Below are 19136 nucleotides of genomic sequence, written 5' to 3'. Positions count from 1 at the left end.
AAAAAGGAACGAAACTGAGTTATTTGTAGTGAGGTGGATGGACCTAGAGTCTGTCATACAGAGTGAAGTAAATCAGAAAGAGAAAAACAAATACTGTATGCTAACACATATATATGGAATCTAAATAAAACAAAATGGTTCTGAAGAACCTAGGGGCCAGACAGGAATAAAGACGCAGACGTAGAGAATGGACTTGAGGACACAGGGAGAGGGAAGGGTAAGCTGGGACGAAGTGAGAGAGTGGCATGGACATATATACACTACCAAATGTAGGGTGGATAGCTAGTGGGAAGCAGCCGCATAGCACAGGGAGATCAGCTTTTTGTCCACCTATAGGGGTGGGATAGGGAGGGTGGGAGGGAGATGCAAGAGGGAGGAGAAATTGGAATATATGTATATGTATAACTGATTCACTTTGTTATACAGCAGAAACTAACACACCATTGTAAACCAATTATACTCCAATAAAGATGTTTTAAAAATTAAAATAAATACACAATTGGAACCTTTAAAAAAAGAGAGATTGTTGAAAGAAATTGAGGACAAAAATAAATGAAAATATATTGTTGAAAGAAATTAAGAGGACAAAAGTAAATGAAAATATATTCTATGCTCATGGATGGGAAGAGTTAACAGGATAAAAATGTCCATATTACCTAAAGCAATCTACAGATTCAATGAAATCCCTATCAAAATCCCAAGGACATTTTTCACAGAAATAGAACAAAAAATTCTAAAATGTATATGGAACCACAGTAGTCCCCCAAAGCCAAAACAATCCTGAGAAAAAAGAACAAAGCTGAAGGTATCCCACTTCCTGATTTAAAACTCCTATATTACAAAGTTATAGTAATCAAAACAGCATGGTATTGGCAGAGAGAAATATAGATGCCTAGATCAATGGAACCGAGTTGACATCCCATAAATAAATCCACAAATATATGGACAATTTATTTATGACAAAGGAGCACAGAACATACAATGGGGCTAGAATAGTCTCTTCAACAAATGATGTTTGGAAAACTGGACAGTCTTTAAAAAAAGAAACTATAGAAACGCTATCTCACACCATATTTTTAAAATGTACTCAAAATGAAGACTTGAAGGTAAACCTGAAATTATGAAACTCCTAGAAGAAAACATAGGCGGTACTCTCTTTGGCATTGGTCTTAGCAATAATTTCTGGATATGTCTCCTCAGGCAAGGGAAACAAAAGTAAAAATAAACAAATGGGACTACATCAAACTAAAAATCTCCTGCACTGCAAACAAAACTATCAACAAAACAAAAGGACAACCTACCCGGTTGGATAAGATATTTACAAATCATATATCCAATAAGGGATTAACTTTCAAAATATATAAAGAACTCATACAACTCAACCAAAAAAAAAACTGATTAAAAAGTGAGCAGAGGACCTGAATAGACACTTTCCCAAAGAAAACATACAGATGGCCAACAGACACAAGAAAAGATGCTCAACATCGCTATCATCAGGGAAATGCAAATTGAAACCACAATGAGACACCAGATGTCAGAAAGGGTATTATCAAATAGACAACAAATAATGAGTGTTGGCTAAGATATGGAGTAAAGGGAACCCTTGTGCCCTATTGGTGGGAATATAAATTTGTGTAGCCACTATGGAAAACAGTATGGAGATTCCTCAAAAATTAAAAATAGAACTACCATACAATCTAGCAATTCCACTTCTTGGCATTTTTAAAAGGAAAAAAACCCACTAATTCAAAAAGATATATGCACCCCTATTTTCATTATTTACAGCATTATTTGCAACATTATTTACAATAGCCAAGATATGGAAGCAACTTAAGTGTTTATTAATAAATTGATGGATAAAGAAGATGTGGTATACCTATACAAAGGAATATTACTCAGCCATAATAAGGAATGAAATCTTACCATTTGCAACAACCCAGATGGGCCTAGAGGGTATTATGCTAAGTGAAATAAATCAGACAGAGAAAGACAAATACCTATGATTTTGCTCATATGTGGAATCTAAAAAACAAAACAAGTGAACAAACCTAATAAAACAGAAACAGACTCAGATACAAAGAACAAACTATGGGTTGCCAGAGGGGAGAGAGTTGAGGTGATTAGTGAAATCGGTGAGGGAGATTAAGAGGTACAAACTTCCAAGTATAAAATAAGTGAGTCATAGGGATATAATGTACAGACTAGAAGATAATATGGTAATAACTTTGGTGACAAATGGTAACTAAACTTATCACAGTGATCATTTTGTAATGTATAAAAATACCAAATCACTATGTTGTACACCTGAAATTAATATAATATTGTAAGTCAATTATACTTCAATAAGAAAGAAGGAAAAGAAAGAAAGAAAGAAAGAAAGAAAGAAAGAAAGAAAGAAAGAAAGAAAGAAAGAAAGAAAGAAAGAAAGAAAGGAAGGAAGAAAGGAAGAAAGAAAGAGGGAGGGAGGAGGAAGGAAGGAAGGAAGGAAGGAAGGAGGAAGGAAGGAGGAAGGAAGGAGGAAGGAAGGAAGAGCTTCATAAATTTTTTTAATTAAAAAATAACAATAAAGCTGTCAGGTTAAAAAAATAGTTCGATGATGTCTTCTGGTCCTATTGAAAGTTATTTGTGTTACTGCCAAGTAATCACCTTCTCAGTACCCCTGCTTCCCAAAGTCTTGTTAAATTCTACTAAATTCCAAAATGCTTAGTACATAATTTTATTTTTGTTAGAAGTTAAAGAAGAGTTTTGCATCAGGGAGGGCAGATATTGTGCAAATCAGAGTTAACTTATGAAGGCAGAGAATTCTGAAGGCCAATGTATCCCTGACCATGTAAACATCTCTGGAATTAGCAAAGGTTTGAAGACCCTAGGCTTTCAAAAGTCATGCAATTGGTGGAAGTTTGAGACAGCTTTACTACAACTTTCTTATTAATCAGGAAAATCCCATAAGCTGATATCTGGGATAAACAATAAAGCAATTTTAATTCGGCTAAAGAAAAAATTTAGAATAGTATACAACGTGTTCCCAGATGTTTTCTTTAGATAGTAGTAATGCTACTCGTTATTTTCCTTCTTCTCTTTTGTTTTGTATTTCCAGATTCTTGTTAATAGTGTACAAGTTACATGAGAAAACTATTTTTAAATACTGTTTTTAGTTGACATAAAAAGGAAAATAAAACAAAAGACTTTCAAATAAACTTGCTTCCTGGCTGACCCACTTAAATAATCAAATAATTTGCTCTCAACTCCTCAACTCAATAGAGCCTGGTGGGTGAGTTATCCAGAGATTTATCACACTTACATCCTTTTATAAGTAGTATACTAAAACAATCTGTACTTTTAAAACTCCTGGTGGACTTTGAGGCCCTTAGATTTAGCAATAAGTACTGATTAGTGATTTCTTCCTCGTTAAGAAACATCATGTTCTTTATTCATCCATCTTACTCATGGGAACACCTACTCCCTACTTTATGGGATCAGTCTAGGAGATTTTCCAGGCTCATAGACTCTCTGGCAGCAGGGGATAGAATAGACATACACATATACATATGCATGCACACATACAAGCACACACACGTTACTGAAGTGGGAGTAAAGAGACACAATTTTTTCTAAGTTGTTCTTTTAACGTTATCTGTGGGTTTTCTAATCAAAGAGTTGGTGAAGAAGACAGTGCAGGTTAGCTATAGAATGTTCTCCTCATTGTAGAGGCAATACATTTTGTTAATATAAATAAAATCTTTCATCTTCAAAACTCAAAGATCAATTTTTCAGCCCTACCCTCTTTGTATTTCTCATCCTATCTAGAATAGAGTCCATGATTTACTTCGATAACTAGAACTCTTTTGTTCCTCTTCTTTTAGTCATTTAAGTCCTTGGGCACACCACAAACCTGTATTGACCTATCTGTTGTGTACATTTCTGTATTTAGATAGACAAGTGTTGCTGGTGGCATTACACAAAAAATACATTGATACTATGTAAATTTATGGTAATCAATCTTAGCTAGTTCATCTACACTGTCCAGAGGCTATTGTATTGAACTGCTCACAGCCAGAGCCAGAGTGAGAGGTTGTTAAATTAAGGTGATAGAGACAGTATAATCTCCAAAAGCTTATTTCATAGATGATATTAGTCTCCTGGTTTGGATCTAAAATGAACCGCCTTGATTCAAACAGATTTCTGGATTGGTCTTAGATATGAAAATGACTGAAAGCAATTCAAAGGAAAGTCTATTAATCTTCTGATAATCTTTCAAAAGGGGTATAATGCCATAGAAATCAAAGCCTGAGTAACAAAATCATTCACATAGTTTCCTAAACCTGCATTAATAAGAAATGTGTTGTCAAGGTAGAACAATCCCCAGAAGAATTTTCTCCCAACCTCCTCCAAGATATGTCCACTGAGATCAATGGACAAGGAAATCTTCCCAGAGAGCAGACCAGAAAGATACAAACTAACTAAAGAATTCTCTACCCTGGCAGGAAATAAACCATTGCTATTTTGGTCAATCAGGATGATGCTTTATGCTATGTTACCTCTGTATTTTCTCCCGTTTTTGTTATTTCTAAATGAAAATTTTATTATAGTCATCCTTTTAATCTTCCATCATTGTATATTGCTTGTCTGTAAATTTAGCTAGGATATAAGGATAAAAATCGGCTACCATTTGGACTGGCTGAAGTGATAGACACAATACCTAGAGACCTAGATTTAGCTGAATGCAGTCAATGGAATAGCTTCATTTATTCTATTTCCTTATTCATTTCTAGAAGTGAGTACATGTCTACCTTGGTCTATCTGGGCAGACAGCCAAAGTAGAGAAAGCACAGAGTTTTCTCACCAGCAGTCTACAGCCTAAAGAATGTCATCAGGTGTGATGGGATGGAACACACTGTGTCTCTGAATTCCATGTGTGGGTAAAGTGGGTAAACAAATTTCCTGTGCCTGCCCACATGATAAAAGGTCCACAGTTCAGAAGTTTAGGGGCACGCTTCGTATCATAGCATCTGTTCTGGTTCAGTGCATAAGAATCTAAGTCTCTGAGGAAGATGACATAGTGGACCAAGAGCCTTGGCTGTCACCTCCTCTTGGAAGCCTGGCCATGAGGCTCCTCCTGATCATTGCAATTCTGCTGTTCCAGAAGCTCACAGGTAATCCAGAGATTTCCAGGGGCTAACTCAAACCACGTTGGTTTTATAGTGGTGAGCATAGCTGCCTTCCAGGGGCTCACTCAAATCAACAATGGATGGAGTACTTTCAAGAACCCAAGGGAATTTTATAATTCACAGTAGGAAGAGATAGGGCCCTAAGGATGGCTGAAGTCTATCCAATGTCATCAGAAATTCCCTCTTCCTGAGCCCTTCTACTATGCTACTGTTCTTTAAAAAGGAGTATTCATAGAGCTGAAATAGGTCATAATTTCCTTTGAGAAGGACTCATTACAGAAAGACATAAGACCAATATCTGGGGATGTCCTTATTTCTTTGGATACAGTTTTTACTCTGGCACCCAGCCATATTTTCTTCCAATCTCATACTGTGAGAAAACTATTTTTAAATACTGTTTTTAGTTGACATAAAAAGGAAAATAAAACAAAAGACTTTCAAATAAACTTGCTTCCTGGCTGACCCACTTAAATAATCAAATAATTTGCTCTCAACTCCTCGTAGATATATTTTAATCTATTTTACTACAGTGTGTGAATAGTGGAAGGAGAACAAACTTTGGATTCAGGTTTTAGAAACATGCCTTCAACATCTACTAGTTTATCAACTTTGGATAAAAGGTGAAGACTGGCTGAGCCTTAATTTCCTCATTTGTGGAGATAATGACACCTGGTTCATAGGGGATTTATTAAATGACAAAAACGTGTAAAACATCTAGCACAGGGCTTGGCACATACTAAAAACTTAAAAATTAGCTTCCTTTCCTCTTTAAAAATCAGATCCCTTGTATTTGTCCCTTATTATAGGAATAATAATGGTCTATCTGTAGCCCCTTAAACTCCTAAGAATCAAAGGAATCTCTAGAACCTGGTGTTGTTCTCAGTCTCATCCTCTGGGGTTTATTCCAGAGGATAGTACAAGCCCCGAAGCCAAAATGTGAACATCCTAAACTCTTAGATTATTGAAAATATTTAGGATCACTAAAGTAGACATATCAAGGTGAGCAAAGGTCTGGAGAAATTCTTTCCTCTGGAGATAGAAAGAGAATGAGGGGTCATAGAGGGATAAAACAACCCCAAGATTGTTGTGATGACATAGAAACCAAAAGAAGATATGCATTGACAAAAATGTACAATGCTGAGAAGTAATGGGGGAGGAAGAAAGTTGAGGGGAAAAATATCTGACTGGACCAAAAGAAAAAGTCATTCTTGACCATGGTAGCAAGTATGAACCCAAGAGCAGAGTCTGATTCAGACATAAATACCTAGTAACAAATTATTGTATTCTGAGCATTGGTAGGGAAGTAGTACTCTGGAAGCATTCAAACAGAGGCAGATTTTCTGAGGTTCTCAGATGGAGCTAGTTCCATAGCCTGAAATCAAGGATTCAGCTCCTTTATTTTCCCAAATAAGATCTGTTGCTCTTGGTGAAGTCCATCAGATGTAGGATGGAAGCCCAAAACCTTAGAGGAATAAAATATGAGTGATCAGTTAGACATAAACACTGAAGTTTACCCTCTTGGAGAATCCTCTGTGGAATATTACTGGTATATGTTCTGTGGGTCTCCCATATACCTTATCCCTACAAACATTCTCTGTCTTCCCTATGACTAAAGTTGCCTTTTGTTTCAAACACTGACCTTGGCCTATTGTTCTTTATGTGCACAGTAACCGAACAACTTAAGAAATGCTGGGGTGAATACATACGAGGATTCTGCAGGAAAATATGCAAAACAACAGAAATACGTGAAGTACTATGTGAAAATGGGAGATATTGTTGCCTCAATATCATGGAACTGGAAGCACGTAAAAAAATTACCAGACCACAAAACAAAAAACTTTCAAATAAACATGCTTCCTGGCTGACCCACTTAAATAATCAAATAATTTGCTCTCAACTCCTCAACTCAATAGAGCCTGGTGGGTGAGTTATCCAGAGATTTATCACACTTACATCCTTTTATAAGTAGTATACTAAAACAATCTGTACTTTTAAAACTCCTGGTGGACTTTGAGGCCCTTAGATTTAGCAATAAGTACTGATTAGTGATTTCTTCCTCGTTAAGAAACATCATGTTCTTTATTCATCCATCTTACTCATGGGAACACCTACTCCCTACTTTATGGGATCAGTCTAGGAGATTTTCCAGGCTCATAGACTCTCTGGCAGCAGGGGATAGAATAGACATACACATATACATATGCATGCACACATACAAGCACACACACGTTACTGAAGTGGGAGTAAAGAGACACAATTTTTTCTAAGTTGTTCTTTTAACGTTATCTGTGGGTTTTCTAATCAAAGAGTTGGTGAAGAAGACAGTGCAGGTTAGCTATAGAATGTTCTCCTCATTGTAGAGGCAATACATTTTGTTAATATAAATAAAATCTTTCATCTTCAAAACTCAAAGATCAATTTTTCAGCCCTACCCTCTTTGTATTTCTCATCCTATCTAGAATAGAGTCCATGATTTACTTCGATAACTAGAACTCTTTTGTTCCTCTTCTTTTAGTCATTTAAGTCCTTGGGCACACCACAAACCTGTATTGACCTATCTGTTGTGTACATTTCTGTATTTAGATAGACAAGTGTTGCTGGTGGCATTACACAAAAAATACATTGATACTATGTAAATTTATGGTAGTCAATCTTAGCTAGTTCATCTACACTGTCCAGAGGCTATTGTATTGAACTGCTCACAGCCAGAGCCAGAGTGAGAGGTTGTTAAATTAAGGTGATAGAGACAGTATAATCTCCAAAAACTTATTTCACAGATGATATTAGTCTCCTGGTTTGGATCTAAAATGAACCGCCTTGATTCAAACAGATTTCTGGATTGGTCTTAGATATGAAAATGACTGAAAGCAATTCAAAGGAAAGTCTATTAATCTTCTGATAATCTTTCAAAAGGGGTATAATGCCATAGAAATCAAAGCCTGAGTAACAAAATCATTCACATAGTTTCCTAAACCTGCATTAATAAGAAATGTGTTGTCAAGGTAGAACAATCCCCAGAAGAATTTTCTCCCAACCTCCTCCAAGATATGTCCACTGAGATCAATGGACAAGGAAATCTTCCCAGAGAGCAGACCAGAAAGATACAAACTAACTAAAGAATTCTCTACCCTGGCAGGAAATAAACCATTGCTATTTTGGTCAATCAGGATGATGCTTTATGCTATGTTACCTCTGTATTTTCTCCCGTTTTTGTTATTTCTAAATGAAAATTTTATTATAGTCATCCTTTTAATCTTCCATCATTGTATATTGCTTGTCTGTAAATTTAGCTAGGATATAAGGATAAAAATCGGCTACCATTTGGACTGGCTGAAGTGATAGACACAATACCTAGAGACCTAGATTTAGCTGAATGCAGTCAATGGAATAGCTTCATTTATTCTATTTCCTTATTCATTTCTAGAAGTGAGTACATGTCTACCTTGGTCTATCTGGGCAGACAGCCAAAGTAGAGAAAGCACAGAGTTTTCTCACCAGCAGTCTACAGCCTAAAGAATGTCATCAGGTGTGATGGGATGGAACACACTGTGTCTCTGAATTCCATGTGTGGGTAAAGTGGGTAAACAAATTTCCTGTGCCTGCCCACATGATAAAAGGTCCACAGTTCAGAAGTTTAGGGGCACGCTTCGTATCATAGCATCTGTTCTGGTTCAGTGCATAAGAATCTAAGTCTCTGAGGAAGATGACATAGTGGACCAAGAGCCTTGGCTGTCACCTCCTCTTGGAAGCCTGGCCATGAGGCTCCTCCTGATCATTGCAATTCTGCTGTTCCAGAAGCTCACAGGTAATCCAGAGATTTCCAGGGGCTAACTCAAACCACGTTGGTTTTATAGTGGTGAGCATAGCTGCCTTCCAGGGGCTCACTCAAATCAACAATGGATGGAGTACTTTCAAGAACCCAAGGGAATTTTATAATTCACAGTAGGAAGAGATAGGGCCCTAAGGATGGCTGAAGTCTATCCAATGTCATCAGAAATTCCCTCTTCCTGAGCCCTTCTACTATGCTTAAAAAAGGAGTATTCATAGAGCTGAAATAGGTCATAATTTCCTTTGAGAAGGACTCATTACAGAAAGACATAAGACCAATATCTGGGGATGTCCTTATTTCTTTGGATACAGTTTTTACTCTGGCACCCAGCCATATTTTCTTCCAATCTCATACTGTAGATATATTTTAATCTATTTTACTACAGTGTGTGAATAGTGGAAGGAGAACAAACTTTGGATTCAGGTTTTAGAAACATGCCTTCAACATCTACTAGTTTATCAACTTTGGATAAAAGGTGAAGAATATTGACACCTGGTTCATAGGGGATTTATTAAATGACAAAAACGTGTAAAACATCTAGCACAGGGCTTGGCACATACTAAAAACTTAAAAATTAGCTTCCTTTCCTCTTTAAAAATCAGATCCCTTGTATTTGTCCCTTATTATAGGAATAATAATGGTCTATCTGTAGCCCCTTAAACTCCTAAGAATCAAAGGAATCTCTAGAACCTGGTGTTGTTCTCAGTCTCATCCTCTGGGGTTTATTCCAGAGGATAGTACAAGCCCCGAAGCCAAAATGTGAACATCCTAAACTCTTAGATTATTGAAAATATTTAGGATCACTAAAGTAGACATATCAAGGTGAGCAAAGGTCTGGAGAAATTCTTTCCTCTGGAGATAGAAAGAGAATGAGGGGTCATAGAGGGATAAAACAACCCCAAGATTGTTGTGATGACATAGAAGCCAAAAGAAGATATGCATTGACAAAAATGTACAATGCTGAGAAGTAATGGGGGAGGAAGAAAGTTGAGGGGAAAAATATCTGACTGGACCAAAAAAAAAGTCATTCTTGACCATGGTAGCAAGTATGAACCCAAGAGCAGAGTCTGATTCAGACATAAATACCTAGTAACAAATTATTGTATTCTGAGCATTGGTAGGGAAGTAGTACTCTGGAAGCATTCAAACAGAGGCAGATTTTCTGAGGTTCTCAGATGGAGCTAGTTCCATAGCCTGAAATCAAGGATTCAGCTCCTTTATTTTCCCAAATAAGATCTGTTGCTCTTGGTGAAGTCCATCAGATGTAGGATGGAAGCCCAAAACCTTAGAGGAATAAAATATGAGTGATCAGTTAGACATAAACACTGAAGTTTACCCTCTTGGAGAATCCTCTGTGGAATATTACTGGTATATGTTCTGTGGGTCTCCCATATACCTTATCCCTACAAACATTCTCTGTCTTCCCTATGACTAAAGTTGCCTTTTGTTTCAAACACTGACCTTGGCCTATTGTTCTTTATGTGCACAGTAACCGAACAACTTAAGAAATGCTGGGGTGAATACATACGAGGATTCTGCAGGAAAATATGCAAAACAACAGAAATACGTGAAGTACTATGTGAAAATGGGAGATATTGTTGCCTCAATATCATGGAACTGGAAGCACGTAAAAAAATTACCAGACCACCTCGTCCAAAGCCAGTGACATATGCATTTACTTTTCCACAAGAGTATTATGAAGATGAACAGAATTATACAAACTCCAACAAAAAGTTTACATAAATCAAGCACAATTTTCTGTTAGTTTATTTCTCAACCTATTCCAATAAACTGAGGTGAAGAGGTCCACATTCTCTCCCTTCTTGTTCCTAGATCTCAGTCTAATAAATCTCATTGCCAGTTTTCTGACTCATTGTTCTTTAACCAGAGGTTGAACACTCAATATATCAAATGATGAATTGATAAGGACAACTCAGAACGTCCCCTTGAAAAGGGGATACAACCAGTACACTAAAAAATCTATAACATGGAAGACTGGAAGGAGAAACTCAGGAAAGTAGACCTGTACTTCAGGAGAGGGAAATATGAAGCTGAGTATTCAGAAAAATATATGAGTGAGTTTGGAATTAAAGTTGTGCCTTGTGAAATGTGTAGGATTTCAACAGGTGAGTGTTAGTAGAGAAGGTAATATGAGTGAAAAAAATGAAATCAACAAATGGAAGGAAATTAGAAAAGACAGGACATTTTAGGAGAATATACATGCACTTTGTTTGGTTTAAGAATAGAGTACCCAAAGTTGAACTATGGGGAAGTCTAATTTCTTTAGTTCCTGTGTAAAAGCAGTGAGCTGGGAAGATAAAGAAGAATAACATTCCACTATTATGGAGCTCACCATATAAGGTGGAGGCAGACATAAATATGTAACTCCAAGACAAAGTTTTTGGTTGTTTCTTTGCTGTTGTCGTTGTTTAATGTGTTACCACTAGTAACGCATCCTTTACTGGGGTGACTGGAGCTCTTAGGTGTTTGGAGGAAATGTAAAGGACCTAGGAACTGGTCTGAATTGCAGTATCGTATGAGATTTTATTGCTGTCTTGATATGCAAGATGACATAATGACTATCCATTTATATACTCAAGCTAATTCTTAAAGATATACCTTTTGGATGTGATTAACATGAAAAATTTCTTTCCAACTACTTTTCACACTTATTTTTCACTTTTAGTCATTTAAGTCCTTGGGCACACCACAAACCTGTATTGACCTATCTGTTGTGTACATTTCTGTATTTAGATAGACAAGTGTTGCTGGTGGCATTACACAAAAAATACATTGATACTATGTAAATTTATGGTAGTCAATCTTAGCTAGTTCATCTACACTGTCCAGAGGCTATTGTATTGAACTGCTCACAGCCAGAGCCAGAGTGAGAGGTTGTTAAATTAAGGTGATAGAGACAGTATAATCTCCAAAAGCTTATTTCATAGATGATATTAGTCTCCTGGTTTGGATCTAAAATGAACCGCCTTGATTCAAACAGATTTCTGGATTGGTCTTAGATATGAAAATGACTGAAAGCAATTCAAAGGAAAGTCTATTAATCTTCTGATAATCTTTCAAAAGGGGTATAATGCCATAGAAATCAAAGCCTGAGTAACAAAATCATTCACATAGTTTCCTAAACCTGCATTAATAAGAAATGTGTTGTCAAGGTAGAACAATCCCCAGAAGAATTTTCTCCCAACCTCCTCCAAGATATGTCCACTGAGATCAATGGACAAGGAAATCTTCCCAGAGAGCAGACCAGAAAGATACAAACTAACTAAAGAATTCTCTACCCTGGCAGGAAATAAACCATTGCTATTTTGGTCAATCAGGATGATGCTTTATGCTATGTTACCTCTGTATTTTCTCCCGTTTTTGTTATTTCTAAATGAAAATTTTATTATAGTCATCCTTTTAATCTTCCATCATTGTATATTGCTTGTCTGTAAATTTAGCTAGGATATAAGGATAAAAATCGGCTACCATTTGGACTGGCTGAAGTGATAGACACAATACCTAGAGACCTAGATTTAGCTGAATGCAGTCAATGGAATAGCTTCATTTATTCTATTTCCTTATTCATTTCTAGAAGTGAGTACATGTCTACCTTGGTCTATCTGGGCAGACAGCCAAAGTGGAGAAAGCACAGAGTTTTCTCACCAGCAGTCTACAGCCTAAAGAATGTCATCAGGTGTGATGGGATGGAACACACTGTGTCTCTGAATTCCATGTGTGGGTAAAGTGGGTAAACAAATTTCCTGTGCCTGCCCACATGATAAAAGGTCCACAGTTCAGAAGTTTAGGGGCACGCTTCGTATCATAGCATCTGTTCTGGTTCAGTGCATAAGAATCTAAGTCTCTGAGGAAGATGACATAGTGGACCAAGAGCCTTGGCTGTCACCTCCTCTTGGAAGCCTGGCCATGAGGCTCCTCCTGATCATTGCAATTCTGCTGTTCCAGAAGCTCACAGGTAATCCAGAGATTTCCAGGGGCTAACTCAAACCACGTTGGTTTTATAGTGGTGAGCATAGCTGCCTTCCAGGGGCTCACTCAAATCAACAATGGATGGAGTACTTTCAAGAACCCAAGGGAATTTTATAATTCACAGTAGGAAGAGATAGGGCCCTAAGGATGGCTGAAGTCTATCCAATGTCATCAGAAATTCCCTCTTCCTGAGCCCTTCTACTATGCTTAAAAAAGGAGTATTCATAGAGCTGAAATAGGTCATAATTTCCTTTGAGAAGGACTCATTACAGAAAGACATAAGACCAATATCTGGGGATGTCCTTATTTCTTTGGATACAGTTTTTACTCTGGCACCCAGCCATATTTTCTTCCAATCTCATACTGTAGATATATTTTAATCTATTTTACTACAGTGTGTGAATAGTGGAAGGAGAACAAACTTTGGATTCAGGTTTTAGAAACATGCCTTCAACATCTACTAGTTTATCAACTTTGGATAAAAGGTGAAGACTGGCTGAGCCTTAATTTCCTCATTTGTGGAGATAATGACACCTGGTTCATAGGGGATTTATTAAATGACAAAAACGTGTAAAACATCTAGCACAGGGCTTGGCACATACTAAAAACTTAAAAATTAGCTTCCTTTCCTCTTTAAAAATCAGATCCCTTGTATTTGTCCCTTATTATAGGAATAATAATGGTCTATCTGTAGCCCCTTAAACTCCTAAGAATCAAAGGAATCTCTAGAACCTGGTGTTGTTCTCAGTCTCATCCTCTGGGGTTTATTCCAGAGGATAGTACAAGCCCCGAAGCCAAAATGTGAACATCCTAAACTCTTAGATTATTGAAAATATTTAGGATCACTAAAGTAGACATATCAAGGTGAGCAAAGGTCTGGAGAAATTCTTTCCTCTGGAGATAGAAAGAGAATGAGGGGTCATAGAGGGATAAAACAACCCCAAGATTGTTGTGATGACATAGAAACCAAAAGAAGATATGCATTGACAAAAATGTACAATGCTGAGAAGTAATGGGGGAGGAAGAAAGTTGAGGGGAAAAATATCTGACTGGACCAAAAGAAAAAGTCATTCTTGACCATGGTAGCAAGTATGAACCCAAGAGCAGAGTCTGATTCAGACATAAATACCTAGTAACAAATTATTGTATTCTGAGCATTGGTAGGGAAGTAGTACTCTGGAAGCATTCAAACAGAGGCAGATTTTCTGAGGTTCTCAGATGGAGCTAGTTCCATAGCCTGAAATCAAGGATTCAGCTCCTTTATTTTCCCAAATAAGATCTGTTGCTCTTGGTGAAGTCCATCAGATGTAGGATGGAAGCCCAAAACCTTAGAGGAATAAAATATGAGTGATCAGTTAGACATAAACACTGAAGTTTACCCTCTTGGAGAATCGTCTGTGGAATATTACTGATATATGTTCTGTGGGTCTCCCATATATCTTATCCCTACAAACATTCTCTGTCTTCCCTATGACTAAAGTTGCCTTTTGTTTCAAACACTGACCTTGGCCTATTGTTCTTTATGTGCACAGTAACCGAACAACTTAAGAAATGCTGGGGTGAATACATACGAGGATTCTGCAGGAAAATATGCAAAACAACAGAAATACGTGAAGTACTATGTGAAAATGGGAGATATTGTTGCCTCAATATCATGGAACTGGAAGCACGTAAAAAAATTACCAGACCACCTGTTCCAAAGCCAGTGACATATGCATTTACTTTTCCACAAGAGTATTATGAAGATGAACAGAATTATACAAACTCCAACAAAAAGTTTACATAAATCAAGCACAATTTTCTGTTAGTTTATTTCTCAACCTATTCCAATAAACTGAGGTGAAGAGGTCCACATCCTCTCCCTTCTTGTTCCTAGATCTCAGTCTAATAAATCTCATTGCCAGTTTTCTGACTCATTGTTCTTTAACCAGAGGTTGAACACTCAATATATCAAATGATGAATTGATAAGGACAACTCAGAACGTCCCCTTGAAAAGGGGATACAACCAGTACACTAAAAAATCTATAACATGGAAGACTGGAAGGAGAAACTCAGGAAAGTAGACCTGTAATTCAGGAGAGGGAAATATGAAGCTGAGTATTCAGAAAAATATATGAGTGAGTTTAGAATTAAATTTGTGCCTTGTGAAATGTGTAGGATTTCAACAGGTGAGTGTTAGTAGAGAAGGTAATATGAGTGAAAAAAATGAAATCAACAAATGGAAGGAAATTAGAAAAGACAGGACATTTTAGGAGAATATACATGCACTTTGTTTGGTTTAAGAATAGAGTACCCAAAGTTGAACTATGGGGAAGTCTAATTTCTTTAGTTCCTGTGTAAAAGCAGTGAGCTGGGAAGATAAAGAAGAATAACATTCCACTATTATGGAGCTCACCATATAAGGTGGAGGCAGACATAAATATGTAACTCCAAGACAAAGTTTTTGGTTGTTTCTTTGCTGTTGTCGTTGTTTAATGTGTTACCACTAGTAACGCATCCTTTACTGGGGTGACTGGAGCTCTTAGGTGTTTGGAGGAAATGTAAAGGACCTAGGAACTGGTCTGAATTGCAGTATCGTATGAGATTTTATTGCTGTCTTGATATGCAAGATGACATAATGACTATCCATTTATATACTCAAGCTAATTCTTAAAGATATACCTTTTGGATGTGATTAACATGAAAAATTTCTTTCCAACTACTTTTCACACTTATTTTTCAGTTTTGTTTCTTATATTATTTCACCACTGTAATATCCATCATGAATTTGTGGTTTCTGTTCTCTTAATTATCCTCTTATCTCCTGTCCTAGGGCTGGGGCAGGGGAATATCCAAGATGAGCCTAAAGTATCTTGTAGTGCCAGAAAGTAAGGACACACTTTAAAAATCAGAAGTATGCTAACACACCACTGTAAACCAAGTATACGCCAATGAAGATGTTAACAAAAAATCAGAAGGATGGGGCATATTAATGGGACATAGGAGTCACTTTGAAAGAGCTTTGAATGACCAAAATGGGGACAATTTGAGCAGTAAGATAAATAACATAACATTGGATTATAATACAAGGTAGAAGCAAACATCCATGAGTCCATAGTGATATGAATAAATAAATAAATAAATAAATAAATGGATGAGAAGAGACAGATTTTCTGTACAGAAGAATTCCAAGTAATTTATGTAAATACTTCTTCCCCAAGGAGGTGGAGCTTCACCTCCCTCTCCCTTGAATATGGGCTGCGCTTAGTGACTTCCTTCCAAAGAGTAAACTACGGAAAGGAGCAAAAGGGTCACTTTACAATGGGTAAACCTCATAAAATCATGTTTTAGATCTTACGGAAAAATCATATGGATAGCATGAACGTGTGATGTGATGCAAATGGCACTTCACCTTTGCCGTCTTCCTCCCAAGAACCCATAACCCAGTTTAACAATGAGAAAAACCCAAACTGAGTGGCATTCTGCAAAATATCTGACCAATACTCCTCAAAACTGTCAAATTCATCAAAAACAAGAAATTTCTGAGAAACTGTAACAGACCAGAGGAAGATAAAGAGACATGACAACTAAAGGTAATGTGATATTTTGCATGGTCTCCTAAAACAGGAAAAGGAGGTTAAAGAAAAACTATTATAATAAGGGCAGAGCTTAGTTAATAACAATGTACTTAACTGTGACAAGGGCATCATGGTCTTATAAGATGTTAACAATAAGGAAATCTGGATGAGGAGTATACAGGAGCTCTCTGTACTATCTTTGTATTACTTTTCTATAGATAGAAAACTGTTCCAAAATTAAAAGTTTATTTAAATTAAAAAACTAAACACAAAATCAATTTGGCAGGAGTCTCTGTTTTCCTATTTATCCAAGAGCCTTCATATTATACCGTCATTAAACGTTTGATGGAATCAACTGAGATTCAACTCTTTATAGGAAGTGTACAAATTATAGGTTGTTTCTTGAAGACTTAAAGAACAATTCTCATTTTCTGTTTCTTTTAGTTAGCTTTTGTATTTTTGCTTTATTATTTTTCCCATTTTAAGATTTTCAAATGTATTTCCCTAAAATAATTTGTAAAGTCTTCTTTTTCTTTTTAATGTCTGTAAGATATATAGTGATGTCTACTTTTTCGTTTCACCATTGTTTGTGTCTTCGCTTTTTTCTTGATGTCTCACTATTCACTTATTAATTTGATAAGTCTTTACAAAAACCAAATTTCTTTATTAATTTTTGTTTGGTTTCCATTTCTTTAATGTCTTTATTAAAGTTTTTATTTTCACTTATTTTTCAAACAACTTCACATGCAATAAAATCACCTGTTTTAAATGTGTAATAGGGCTTCCCTGGTGGCGCAGTGATTGAGAGTCTGCCTGCCGATGCAGGGGACACGGGTTTGTGCCCCAGTCCAGGAGGATCTCACGTGCCGCGGAGCGGCTGGGCCCGCGCGTCCGGAGCCTGTGCTCCGCAACGGGAGAGGCCACAGCAGTGAGAGGCCCGCGTACCGCAACAACAACAACAAAAAAATGTGTAATATAATGTCTTATTTCTACTTTGTTAGTTTTAATATGCCCCTTTTTCTAACATTGTTAGATGATGTTTACCTCTCTTATTTTTAGCCTTTCTTCATTTCCTACATGAGCATTTTTTAAAATTTGTTTATTTTTTTATTTTTGACTGTGTTGGGTCTTTGTTGCTGCACGCGTGCTTTCTCTCTAGTTGCAGTGAGCGGGGGCTACTCTTCGTTGCAGTGCACGGGCTTCTCATTGCAGTGGCTTCTCTTGTTGCGGAGCACGGGATCTAGGCCCGCGGGCTTCAGTAGTTGTGGCTCATGGGCTCTAGAGTGTAGGCTTAGTAGTTTTGACGCACGGGCCTAGTTGCTCTGCGGCATGTGGGATCTTTCCAGACCAGGGCTCGAACCCGTGTCCCTTGCCTTGGCAGGCAGATTCTCAACCACTGTGCCACCAGGGAAGCCCTGCACACATGAGCGTTTTAAAGCAATAGATTTCCCTCTCTACATAGCTTTAGCAATATCCCACAAATTTTTAGCACATAGTATGTTCATTATTATATTAAAAACCTCATTTTTCTTAGATAAGTGTACATAAATAGAACTTAGGTTACATGAGGACTATGGGGACAAATATTGACCATGAAATTTTCTCAACTGTAATTACAAATACAGTAATATTGCTTTAATTATATGTAAACAAAATCAACTAAACATCAAAACTTAAAACACACAGAACATATCATACACAGAAAAGTTTACACACTTGTCCTTCATACAGTTTGTTTTCATTATGATCCTCTGTCTTGCCATGAACTTTTATGGGGCTTAAAACTGGCATTTAGGGGCTTCCCTGGTGGCGCAGTGGTTGAGAGTCCACCTGCTGATGCAGGGGACACGGGTTTGTGCGTCTGTCCGGGAAGATCCCACATGCCGCGGAGCGGCTGGGCCCGTGAGCCATGGCCGCTGAGCCTGCGCGTCCGGAGCCGGAGCTCCACAATGGGAGAGACCACAACAGTGAGAGGCCCGCGTACCGCAAAAAAAATAAAACAAAAAAAAAACCTGGCATTTATGTCATAGAGTGTTCTGCTGTGATTTATGTCATAGCAGAACACTCTATGACATAAATCACAGCAAGATCCTTTTTGACCCACCTCCTAGAGAAATGGAAATAAAAACAAAAATAAACAAATGGGACCTAATGAAACTTAAAAGCTTTTGCACAGCAAAGGATACCATAAACAAGACCAAAAGACAACCCTCAGAATGGGAGAAAATATTTGCAAACGAAGCAACTGACAAAGGACTAATATCCAAAATTTATAAGCAACTCTTGCAGCTCAATAACAAAAAAACAAACAACCCAATCCAAAAATGGGCAGAAGAACTAAATAGACATTTCTCCAAAGAAGATATACAGATCGCCAACAAACACATGAAAGAATGCTCAACATCATTAATCATTAGAGAAATGCAAATCAAAACGACAATGAGATATCATCTCACACCGGTCAGATTGGCCATCATCAAAAACTCTAGAAACAATAAATGCTGGAGAGGGTGTGGAGAAAAGGGAACCCTCTTGCACTGCTGGTGGGAATAATGTAAATTGATACAGCCACTATGGAGAACAGTATGGAG

At 37.2% G+C, this 19136-nt stretch overlaps 1 protein-coding gene across 1 annotated transcript; it reads left to right on the top strand.

The window, feature by feature from the left end:
- The first annotated feature begins 8924 nt into the window (after positions 1-8924).
- DEFB127 (defensin beta 127) lies at positions 8925-10740 on the top strand. Its single transcript, XM_024128607.1, has 2 exons — positions 8925-8973; positions 10487-10740. The coding sequence occupies exons 1-2, from the start codon at positions 8925-8927 to the stop codon at positions 10738-10740; spliced, it is 303 nt and encodes a 100-aa protein (XP_023984375.1).
- Positions 10741-19136: the final 8396 nt, after the last annotated feature.

Source organism: Physeter macrocephalus, chromosome 14 (genome assembly GCF_002837175.3).
Source record: "Physeter macrocephalus isolate SW-GA chromosome 14, ASM283717v5, whole genome shotgun sequence".
Classification (NCBI taxonomy): domain Eukaryota; kingdom Metazoa; phylum Chordata; class Mammalia; order Artiodactyla; family Physeteridae; genus Physeter; species Physeter macrocephalus.
This window is presented reverse-complemented; position numbering and strand designations above follow the sequence as displayed.

Coding starts and splice junctions, on each gene's coding strand:
- DEFB127 (XM_024128607.1), top strand. CDS start 8,925: ATGAGGCTCCTCCTGATCATTGCAATTCTGCTGTTCCAGAAGCTCACA. Junction 8,974..10,486: donor GCTGTTCCAGAAGCTCACAG/GTAATCCAGAGA, acceptor TTATGTGCACAG/TAACCGAACAACTTAAGAAA.